This window comes from Bombina bombina, chromosome 6 (genome assembly GCF_027579735.1).
Source record: "Bombina bombina isolate aBomBom1 chromosome 6, aBomBom1.pri, whole genome shotgun sequence".
Classification (NCBI taxonomy): domain Eukaryota; kingdom Metazoa; phylum Chordata; class Amphibia; order Anura; family Bombinatoridae; genus Bombina; species Bombina bombina.
Window position 1 is genome coordinate 395,317,693 of NC_069504.1, and position 12,770 is coordinate 395,330,462.

The 12,770-nt window shown below is 37.4% G+C and overlaps 1 protein-coding gene across 1 annotated transcript in view; it reads left to right on the top strand.

Moving 5' to 3' along the window:
* Positions 1-12,770, top strand: part of STK10 (serine/threonine kinase 10) — a 493,300-nt gene that overhangs the window by 329,470 nt on the left and 151,060 nt on the right. Inside the window, exons 6-9 of the mRNA XM_053717126.1 lie at positions 1,924-2,118; positions 2,620-2,701; positions 4,949-5,080; positions 5,492-6,058. Coding sequence (XP_053573101.1) covers positions 1,924-2,118; positions 2,620-2,701; positions 4,949-5,080; positions 5,492-6,058 — 976 coding nt within the window. The remainder of the gene's footprint in view (positions 1-1,923; positions 2,119-2,619; positions 2,702-4,948; positions 5,081-5,491; positions 6,059-12,770) is intronic.

Genomic DNA, 12,770 nt, shown 5'->3' on the forward strand with positions numbered 1-12,770 from the left:
TTGCACAACTTGGACGTGGTTCGTGCTTTGAAGTTCTATTTGCAGTCATACCCATAACACCCTCCTGATGCACAAGGATCTGACCTGCATTTTCCATCAGGGATGGGCAAGATGTCCTGCTCTAGCATTTATTATTCTTTGGGGAAAATGTACAAATATATTGTTTCCCATACAATTCTATACCTGCTCTCTATTGTTTTTTATGTATGGTATAAATTTAATTATGTTATAGATTCTCTTTATACACATTAATGGGACATTGAACCCAGATTTTTTCTTTTGTGATTCAGAAAGCATAACATTTTAAGCAACTTTCTAATTTACTCCTATTATCAAATTTTCTTCATTCTCTTGGTATCTTTATTTGAAATGCAAGAATCTAAGTTTAGATGCCGGCCCATTGTTGGTGAACAACCTGGGTTGTTCTTGCTGATTGGTGGATAAATTCATCCACCAATAAAAAAGTGCTGTCCAGAGTTCTGAACCTAAAAAAAGCTTAGATGCCTTCTTTTTCAAATAAAGATCGCAAGAGAATGAAAAAAAAATTGATAATAGGAGTAAATTAGAAAGTTGCTTAAAATTGCATGCTCTATCTGAATCACAAAATAAAAAATTTGGGTTGTGTCCCTTTAAGGACAGAGGTGTTTTGTTGCTATACAATACATTCTCTTTCATCCAGCTGTCTTGACCAGCAATGCACATGCTCCATGTGCACAAATACAGTAGAAGCTCTCAATGAAACTGTAAGAGTTTTTCTTTAAGTATGTTTGCTAATACAGGTGTCTATTTCTACCAGTTTTGTCCGTCCAGTAACCCAAAGCTATGCATTTGTAATAAATATAAGAGTAAGTTAAAACCTATCAACATAGTGATAACATTATCCTGAAAGTTCCTAATGCATGTCATACAAAGACCATCAGCCTGCAATTAAAGGGACATAAGCATGCAAAAAGAAAATGCTATTTTTGGCATATAACGTTGTGTTTACCCTGCTCTTAAAGGGACACGCAGGTCAAATTAAACTTTAATGATTGAGATACAGCAGGGAATTATAAACAACTTTCCAATTTACATCCATTAAAAAAATGTGCACAGTCTTTTTATATTTACACTTTTTGAGTCACCAGCTCCTACTGAGCATGTGCAAGAATTCACAGAATATACGTATATAAGCATTTGTGATTGGCTGATTGCTATCACATGGTACAGGGAGAGTGGAAATGTACACATAACTTTAAAATTTGTTAGAAAAAAATCCAATACTTATTTGAAGTTCAGACTAAGTGCTATTGCATTGTCTTTTTAGCATGCATTTGTTGTTTTAGCAAATCTGATGTATTGACTGGTCCTTTAAAGTTAGTCGGCTCTAGAACAGCAGTGCACTACTGGGAACTAGCTAAATACATATGGTGATCCAATGACAAGCTAGCTCCCAGTAGTGCATAACTGCTCCCGAGTCTACCTATGCATGCTTTTAACAAAGGCAAACAAAAGAACAAATTAAATTTAATATAAGAAGTAAAGTGAAATGTCTCTTAAAATTGCTCTATCTGAATTATGAAAATTTAATTTTGACTTTCTTGCCTCTTTTAAGACCTTGTAGATTCCTCTTAAAGACTTTTATTATCTTTGCATTAAAATGTATTAATGTCTTCCTAATTCTTCTTTTCTGTCTCCTAATATAGATAATTTTATTTTGTATTTATTAATTTGATAACCACAGATATGCCATTTCCAACACTTTTTGAATATTCAGACAGGTTTATAAAAAATAAAGCATAACAACATCCGACACAGAGCAGTCACTAAGTACAAGTAGTACATATTTTACTTAATCATAGGCTTGCTTTACTCATTACATAAAGAGACACATGTATGGTGTATGACATTATATCCTAACTTAAATGAATGTTTTGTTCCTAGGATGGCTCCAGAGGTAGTGATGTGTGAGACCATGAAGGATGCGCCATATGATTACAAGGCAGATATCTGGTCGTTGGGAATAACACTCATTGAAATGGCACAGATCGAACCACCTCATCATGAGCTGAACCCGATGCGAGTTCTCCTGAAGATTGCAAAGTCAGAACCACCAACACTTTCAGCTCCTTCTAAATGGTAAGGATTGCATATCTACATACTCTTACTGATCTGTGGGCTTTAAACCGCAGAATGCTTATTTTTTTTTTACTTTGTTTGCAATTGTCATCATATACTGTGGTCCGTACAGCATTTCTGTAAAATGTCATTTCTCTTTCAGTACCTCTACCACTTGCAGTAGATAGTGCAGAGACAACAGCATTTACATTTTTTGTATTACATTTGGAAATTGCACATACTTTGTCACAAGAAATAAAGTTGTTATAGAACTACCATAAAAGTAATGCACGTTTATTTGTTATTTGGAAAAAATAATATTCTTAAAAATATCTTCCCAACTTCCTTTTGTTGTAAAGTACACTATGGCTTTTACACTGTATGAAGACGTTTTCCTCTCCTCTGCATCAAAACTTGACCCTAAGTAGCCTTTTATTGTGGAACATAGCCAGATACAGTATACCTAAAAATGTTCAAACTCTCTCTCTTTTTTTTTTTTTTTGTTTTGTTTCTTTTTGGAAGGTCTTTGGCGTTTCGAGATTTCCTGAGAAAAGCTCTGGATAAAAATCCTGAGACCAGACCAAGTGCAGCTCAACTTCTTGAGGTAAGACGACAAACCTTTAATTGGTTGTGCAGAGTACTGCAGTTTTTTAGTTAACTTATCTTAGGCAACAGACAATACTTTTCCAAATCTTTTGATATATGCCATGTACAGAAATAAAAACTGCTATTAACTGGAGTTGATGAAGTCAGGACTGCTGACTTATCTACTTACCAACAAGCCAAGTATGTGAGTGATAAACTAGAATCAGGGCTCAAAATTTCAAGCCCTTAGCTACTACCCAGTCCAAAATGTTACTTGCCACTTTTGATCACACCCACTACCCCCCCCCCCCCCTTCTTTGAATATGTTTAGCCAACGTGAAACACCTTATTGTGCAGTAATTTTTTTAATATTGTTTTTGGTTTGTATCATAAATTAAATAATGCTACATACAATAATAAATTAACAAAAATAAGTGCATAGCAGTTAGCAACATCAACTAGGGTTCTGGGGAAGAAAACAGCTGGACAGAAAAAGGAAGTTGTTGAACTGAGAGAAAGCAGAGAATGTTGACATTAATGTGAGGTCATAGCAGACCCCGGAAATTTTTTTTATAACTCATCTTTCTCCACTCCCTCCTATCTTCAATCTCTCTTTTTACCCCTCTCATCTCTCTCAGGCCAAATCTTCGCTTTACACTCTCTCTTCTCTCTTCACTCCTTTGTTTTCTCTCCACTCTTTCTTAATGGTATCTTTTTCTCCACTTTCACTTTTCATCTCCAATCTCTCTCTGTCCCTGTTTACCCTCTCATAAGTAACATTCTAAACCCTAATGGGGTCTCTATAGCCCTAGAGGACATAACATATCCTTGCCCTTTCATATATTTATAATATCCCTTTTAGACAATTTTTGTAGACATTCATTTATTAACTTTTACTCGCCACTGTTAAATTTCCACTCGCCAATGGCTAGTGGAAATTTTGAGCCCAGAACTAGATAAACTTTCATGATCAGATAGATGATAGGCAGTTTTAAGAGACTTTCAAATTTACTTCCATTATTAAATTGACAACAGTCTGTACAAATCAGAACGTGACCTATTGTACCTTGCTATATAATTATCTCTAAGGCATCTTTGATTGGAATTGAGATTCATAAAAAGTGATTTTTCATTAATGTGCCAATTAGTGATTTGAATTGCCAGTGTCACATGTGGGCTGGCCACCTATCTACGTATTATAACTTATATCTAGAAACAAAATGTTACTTTATTTCTAAAACATCTATTGTGGATGGCAGAGAGGGCTGCATAAATTGAAATGCAATGTGACGCAGCTTTCTGGGGTAGCCATGTGATATATCCCTCTTATTCATAATTTTTAAAATGTTTCCATTTTGAAATTATGGAGTGTGTCTTAAATGCTCTGGGTGTTCCCTATAGACAAGATCAAAACTAATGTTTGTAATTTCCTACTTGAAAGCACATACTGCTATAATGCCCAGAATAAATGTTTTCTAGAGCTTTGTCTCTCTATTGACAATTCTACAATTGCTCGTATGCTACTAACACAAAATGACAGTTTATGTTTATAATTTACTATTATGTGGTCTTGCAATACTCTGTTCAGTAAAATTGTAGTTTTTTTTTTTTAACCAAATCACTGTAATCCAAGTTAAACTTGAAAATGCTCATTAACACTCTGTAATAGCCGTCTCTTCAGAGTATTAGTATAACCAAGTTAAAAACCACATGAACATTAGAGATGCGCATTTGTGACGGAAATCGGATTTTCCTTTTGTTTTAGCAAAGCGAATATCTGAATGAAGGCAGCAACGAAAATTAAAGAAAATGAAAAAATACTGACACGAAAATTAAAAAATTACCTTAGCGCGCTCTCTATGCTTTACTTTAAGGTGATTATTGTAGCACAGGTAAACTTTTCACCTGCAGCTTTGAAACATTTACATTCGGTATAACGAAAAATAATATAAATGTTTAACTAAAATTCAGTATTTGTTTAGTTTTAAACTAAACGAGTACTGAATAGTATTCCCTGAATATTCAGAATGAACATTTCTTGGCTGCCCATCTCTAATGTGAATAATTGCTCTAATATATGATCTTCACCCTATAAAGATTTAATCTTGCATCTTGTATGGGTTACTAGCAGTTATATTTATTTAGTGTATTGTGTAAATCCAAAAAGAACCTTTATAGGTAAAGCTTAATTAATGTGTTTTTTTTAATAATCTCCTATTCATCTCTACTCCTGTATTAAACCTTTTCCCCTCTATTGTTTTGTCAGCATCCCTTTGTAAGTAAAGTTTCCAGTAACAAAGCTCTGCGGGAGCTGGTAGCTGAAGCAAAGGCTGAAGTGTTGGATGAAATAGAAGAGAACGGGGAACTGGAAGAGGAGGATTCTCCGGACCATCTCTCTGTAAGTTGGTGACCTCACTATCTCGGGAGTCTCACATCCTGTTTTTAATTCTTATTGTGCAAGTAATGTTTCCTTACTGCAACCATGAATTCACATCTTTCCGTTAAAATAAATCTCATTATGACCAAACATTAATAACTGTATCCTACAATGATGGATGTTTTTATGATTTTTCCATATAGAATAAAAGCTTAACGTTTTGCTTTTACATTTGTATTGTATTTAATTTGATATTTTTTGAGTGCATTTTATTATAAAAGCATAATAAAACATTTACCACTTATAAAGCTATAGTGACATTGCGGACTAGGACATTTTTGCATGCAACATAAATTAAACTTTTGTTTTCTGTTAACATGAGTTATAGGTTCCTGACTAATTTTTTATATGTATAATTTGCACGTTTTGCAGCCTCCTGCGGATAGCAAGAATGCAACTGAAGTTATCGGACAATACACTAAGGAGGGTGAAAAGACCAAGGAACATATTAAAGAACCTGTAAAAAATGGGTTAAAACCACCTACCCAGATGACTATACATCCGTCAGATATCCAGATTGACCAGTGTACAGACCCTGGACGTAATAGCAAAGAGGTGCCCAAAAACTCATTGGAAGACAATGTACAAAATCTTCAAGGTGAAGTGAATGGGAAACCTGATATAATCATCATGAACCCACTCATTAACAACATGGGCTCATACAGAAATTCTGTCGGAGAAAAATACAACCAAAACCGAGAGGATGACCATGAATTGGGACTTTCCACAAGCCTCAGGCCAAAGAGCGTCCATTCCGACTGTCCATCTAGTGACAATTTGCCCAATGGAAGCTTGGACTCACCTGCCCGTTTCTTTAGTGTCAAATCTAAGAGAGATTCAGATTCAGGCAGCACCTCTGCTTCTGATAGTATGGACATAAGTATGAATTTGTCTGCAGATTTATCTCTTAATAAAGAGACGGGATCGCTATCGCTCAGGGTAAGGCAGTTACTGTTGTCCCTCTATTACCTTTTTGTAATGTAATGCACTATTACAAACCCATTAAAGAGATATATAACTCGGAAACTTTCTTTTGTGATTCAGGCAAAGCATACAATTAGCTTCCAATTTGCTCCTTTTATCAAATTTGCTTAGTTCCCATAGTATTCTTTTTTTTGTAGAGATACCTATGTTGGTGTCTGGAGCACTATATGATTGGAAATTGTGCTGCCATCTAGTGCTATTGCAAATGGATAACATTCTTGCAAAAGTGCTGCCATACAGTGCTCTAGACATGTCCCTGCTTATCAACAAAGGATAGCAAGAGAAACAAAGTACGTTTTATAAAAGAGCATGCAATTTTAAGCAACTTTCTAATTTACTTCTATCTGAATCATGAAAGAAAAATGATGGGTTTCATGTCGCTTTAACCTATTTTTTATTATATATATATATATTGATTATCAATGGTTAGTTGGCAACAAAACCAGATCACATTGTTCTCTTGGCCCTAGTGGGATTTCTGCCATTACAAACACTGTTGTGTATCCCTTCATAATAAAGCGCAGACAGTTAAATGAGACACAGTTTACATTCTTTACTAATTTGTTCTATAAAGGTTCAAAAGAGCAGGGTTTAGAAACATTGGGTCCTAGTGCAATACTTTGTGCTTCCCTTTCTTGAATACTATGCGTCCTGTGTAGTGTATAGAGGCCCCTAATATAAATAATACGGATCCATTCTGTTGGATTAACAAGTGACATCAATATTTAAAAGGACATCATAGAAAATAAAACTGTTATGGTGCTTATGAAAGAGCAGCAATTTAAATATGCTAAATGTAAAGTTAAAGGGACAGTCTACACCAGAATTTTTATTGTTTAAAAAGATAAATAATCCCTTTATTACCTATTCCCCAGTTTTGCATAAGCAACATAGTTATATTAAAACACATTGTTACCTCTGTGATAACCTTGTATCTAAGCCTCTGCAAACTGCCCCCTTATTTCAGTTCTTTTGCCAGACTTAAATTTTAGCCAATCAGTGCTGACTCCTAGGTAACTCCACGTGCGTGAGCACAATGTTATCTATATGGCACACATGAATTAATGCCCTCTAGTGGTAACAAAAAAGTGCAAAATGCATTCAGATAAGAGGCAGCCTTCAAGGTCTAAGATATTGGCATATGAGCCTCCTAGCTTTAGCTTTCAACTAAGAATACAAAGAGAACAAAGCAAAATTGGTAATAAAAGTAAATTGGAAAGTTGTTTAAAATTACATGCCCTATTTAAATCATGAAAGTTCATTTTGGACTAGACTGTCCGTTTAAACTGACAAGAAATTTATGTGCATGAACTATACAACATTAAGAATGACAGGCCCCCCCCCCACACACACACACACACAAACACACCCACATGTATTGGCTAAGTAGAACAAGCCTCCACAAACATGAATTACAAAATCAGTTTTATTCAGCACATGAACACATTATTCAATTTAATTCATATTGGCATCTTAAACAACAATACAAAATGTTTTCATTAAATATAAGAAATTATAGAATGAGGTATATGTATATGATAGTTATTTGTAAAAAAAAAATTACATTGTGGTAATTTCCTCTGAACATGTTGATCATTGCAAAACAGTTTGTTTAATCTATGATTATGTAAAGGCCATTTAAGGAAGAGAATTGCAAATAGGTTGTATTGTGACATTTCCTGAGACAGTGAAACCAACACATTTTCCAAATAGGGCAGGATATTGCCGTATTAAGGGTCTCTCTAATTCACATGATACATATCTTTATGAGAGTATAATGCTTTATGACCTAAATAAAGGGACAACATTTAGGGATAATATCAATAAATCTAAACTTAAAACTAGTTCACTGTTTAGTGTTAAAAATGAGTGACATTAATTTTCCCTTACATGAACTGAATTTACCTGCATACAAGTCTTATTTTATACACTAAGTGCTAAATTATTTGGCCTTGATTGTAACCTTCATAATAAAGTAAAAGTAAACAATACTAAAGGGAAATGTAGCAAGTTTTAAATACCCTGTGTTCTGTACTTCATTCATTACTCTCCCCTTCTGTCTTTTAAAGTTTCACTTACATGGAAACTAAAATATTTTAATAGTTTTTATTTGAATAATTTTAAGATTATTTTGAAACACCAGCAGAGACTTGTAGTCTTTTATACCATTTAAGAGAATAAAATTTTAGCAGCAATGCAATACTGGGAGCTAGCTGGTGATTGATGGCTAAACGCCTTTTGTCATTGGCTCACCAGATGTGTACATTGTTACTGTGGAGCTTTAATTCCTTTTGCCAGAGTGTTTTATTATTGCACTGTTGCTTCCATGTAACACATTAGAGCATTTTCTTTTTGCAATTTAATGTCCTTTAAGAGGGATATGTTTCTGAATATCTGTTGCATTTATTTATATATTCATTTAGCATGTTAACCTGATTGTAAATTATTCATGTAGACTGCTGACACGTGTGCTTGTAGCCTCAATGTGACCTTTTCCTGACTATATTTGACTTGCCTGTTTTTTCTTTTTTTAATTCCTGAAACGCTATGACTGTTTGTTTTTCTTCCTGCCCGGTTGCATAGATGATTAACTCTGTCACGCTGCACTCTCCTATGTATGGTGTAGGACCAGTTCTGCAGATTTCTTGGCAGAAGTTAAACAAAAAATAGTTCTTGAACATGTTTCAGATATTTAGCTCACAAAAGACCCTTCAGTCACAGTTAGACATACTTGAACTATGTACCAAGAATTTATCAACCCGCATTAAAATAACACCCTTCGGTATCTGCACTGTGTTTACACATACAAGTAAGCTTCTGGTGATAGAGGGAGTCGTCTAATTAGCAACAAGAGTGCACTTTACTCCTGTAGTGAAAGGGAGTTGCTCCTTGTAATGCAGATGTGTTTACAGAACACAGGATTGCAAATATTGTATCTGTGCTTAAAGGGATATGAAAACCCAAATGTTTTCTTTCATGATTCAAAAAGAGCATGCAATTTCTTTCTAATGATACGGTGAGTCCACGGATCCTCAAATTACTATTGGGAATATCACTCCTGCCCAGCAAAAGACGCGGCAAAGAGCACCACAGCAAAGCTGTTAAATATCCCCTCCCTTCCCTCCAACCCCAGTCATTCTCTTTGCCTACGTTCGAGCAAGGAAGTGGTAAAGCTTAGGTGTTAGAAGATTCTTCAAGCAAGATTTTATTATTTTTAAGTAGTACAAGATTGTGCTGCTTTGTCCTAGGGTGTAGCCATAGTCCATATCAGTCTCTTCAGTAGAGCAGTGGTGGCTTTCAAGCAATGGGAACTTGTGGGGTATAATCATCACTGCGCCTCCCATATATTTAACTTCAAAAGCCTGAGTAAGATTGCTCAGTCTTTGCGTTTTTTCAACAGGTCCATGTGAGGGATCGTGCCTTTTAAACCTAGTGAGCTGGCTTGCTGCCGGGCAGATTTCTAAAAGTAAGTGTTAACTTTTTATTTTTCTTGGAATGTATACAGAATAAAAGATAGCACTTTAAAAGTACTACTGGGACAAAACACATCCTCCTATGGCTTAGTGGATAATTTTATTATGGGCAGTAATGGCAGGCACTGGGGACGAGGCGATAAGGCTCAGAGGTGGCGTTTTTATTTATTTTTATATCCGACAGCTTTGCAATACATTTGGCCAAACTGGAGGTTAAACTTATAATGACCACGATGGGCGGGGTTAGCTGAGGCAGCAAATTTTGTTGCGCGCCTTTTTTCCCATACACTTTCTGTGTTCCGGAGCGGAGAAGCTTTGTCACAGATATTAATAGTGTTGCAGTTACCGGACTTCAATTGACAGAAAATTAGAAGTTGAGTCCGGTTCATCTAGCATATTATTCACTCCGGTGTCAGGCAGGCAGGTAAACACCTCAGCAAAGCTTAGCTGAGGTGTAGAGGTTGTCCAAAGTGTTTTATTTTTTTTGTAATACCTTTATTATTTTGTTGTAGAAAAATAAAGCAGTTTCATTTTAAAATTTAAAGGAACAGTAACGTTTTTTTTGTGGGATATTTTCTAAATAAAATATCAGTTTGTTTATATATTTATTCTGTTTATTGGGGAATAAAGATGGACCAAGAGACACTGCAAGATGTTACATGTTCTTTATGTTTTCATGCTAATGTGGAACCACCAATCCCTTTCTGTTCCTCATGTATTGAGAGAACTTTACAGTTCAGGGATAGACTTTTTTCTGAGCCAACATTGTCTAGGGCGGATGCTGTTCAGGAGTCTTCTGTCAATGTACAAGATATGCCGCAGCTTTCTCCTCAAATGTCCCAAAATTTATTGTCCACTCATCCAGTGCCCAGCGCTTCCTCTCTTACTCCATCTGGAGTTATGTTGCAAGACATCGCTTCCCTCATGTCCTCTGCAGTATCTGATGCGCTGTCTGCTTTCCCATGCTGCAGGGAAAGCGCAAGAGGAAATGTAAACAATCAGTAGGTAAGGTTGCTGACACAGTCATGGCTATTCCGAATGCCCCCTCCCAGAAATCTGAGGAGGAAGATACTTCGGTAGCATCTGAGGGTGAAATCTCAGACAGTGTAATTCCTTCTGCCGATACTGAAGTTGTATCCTTCAGGTTTAAGCTAGAACAACTCCGTTTGTTACTTAAGGAGATTTTGTCTACCCTGGACGACTCGGACACTACTGTCGTAGTCAATCCTAAGAAGTCTAGTAAACTAAACAAATATTTTGATGTACCTTCCATGGTGGAGGTTTTTCCTGTACCAGATCGAGCTACAGAGATTATTGCTAGGGAATGGTAGAGCCCGGGTATCCCTTTTTCTCCATCCCCTATATTTAAGAAGATGTTTCCTATAGCAGACTCTATCAAGGAGTCTTGGCAGACGGTACCCAAGGTGGAAGGGGTAATTTCCACGCTAGCTAAGAGGACCACTATTCCCATAGAAGATAGTTGTTCCTTTAAGGATCCTATGGACAAGAAATTAGAGGGGTTACTCAAGAAAATGTATGTACACCAGGGTTTACAATGGCAACCTGCTTTTTGTATTGCTACCGTCACTAGTGTGGCAACATACTGGTTTGATGCATTGTCTGATTCTATTCCGACAGACACTCCCCTCGAAGAGATCCAGGATAGGATCAAGGGCCTTACGTTGGCCAATTCTTTTATTACGAATGCTTCCCTACAGGTTATTTAGCTAGGAGCAAAAATATCTGGTTTTGCCGCATTTGCTCGCAGAGCCTTATGGTTGAAATCCTGATCTGCGGATGTGTCATCTAAGTCTAAGCTTTTGGCGATCCCTTACAAGGAAAGACCTTGTTTGGGCCGGGTCTGGCTGAGATAATTTCCGACATTACGGGAGAAAAAGGTCATTTTCTCCCTCAGGATAAGAGGAATAAGCAAGAACAGTCCAAGCCTTCTTGGAGGTCCAACCAGTCGTGGAACAAAGGAAAGCAATCTAAGAATCCTGCCAATGACTCAAAGTCAGCATGAAGGGTCTGCCCCCGACCTGGATATTGTGGGGGGCAGACTATCCTTCATTCAGGCTTGGGTTCGGGATGTTCAGGATCCCTGGGCGGTGGTCATTGTGTCCCAGGGATACAAACTAGAGTTCAAGACTGTTCCTCCCAGGGGCAGGTTTCTTCTCTCAAGATTATCTGTAGACCAGATAAAAAGAGAGTCGTTCTTACACTGTGTTTAAGATCTTTCCGACCTGGGAGTGATAGTTCCTGTTCCAATGCAGGATCATGGTCTGGGATTTTACTCCAATCTGTTCGTGGTTCCCAAAAAAGAGGGAACCTTCAGACCAATTTTAGATCTCAAAAGTCTAAACAAATTCCTCAGTACCGTCCTTCAAGATGGAAACTATTCGTTCCATTCTTCCCTTGGTTCAAGAGGGTCAATTTATGACAACGGTAGATTTAAAGGATGCGTACCTGCATGTTCCCATCCACAGGGACCATCACAAGTTACTGAGGTTTGCATTTATAGAAAAACACTTCCAGTTTGTGGCTCTTCCATTCGGCCTTGCCACAGCTCCCAGAATTTTCTCAAAGGTTCTGGGATCCCTGTTGGCAGGGCTCTGATTGTGGGGCATTGCAGTGGCGCCTTATCTAGACGACATTCTGGTTCAGGCGCCATCCTTTCAACAAAATCCCACACGGAAATGTTATCCTTCCTGCGATCTCACGGATGGAAGGTGAATTTGGAAAAAGAGTTCCTTTGTTCCAACTAGTGGATCTGTCTCCACGATTACATCTGGTGCAGGAGACGAGGAATTATCTTCTTTGGTGGTTGTCTCAGGAACATCTCTCCCAGGGAACCTGCTTCCGCAGACCCACCTGGGTGATTGTGACAATGGACGCCAGTCTACTGGGATGGGGAGCAGTCTGGGGCTCTCTAAAAGGCTCAGGGGACATGGACTCGGTCGGAGGCTGTTTTACCCATAAACATTCAGGAGCTGAGAGCAATTTTCAATGCTCTTCTGGCCTGGCCTCAGTTAACTTTGGCCCAGTTTATCAGGTTCCAGTCGGACAACATAACTCCAGTGGCTTACATCAACCATCAGGGGGAAACTCGGAGTTCCTTGGCCATGGCAGAGGTAGCCAAGATAATTCAGTGGGCGGAGTCCCACAACTGCTGTCTGTCGGCGATCCACATCCCA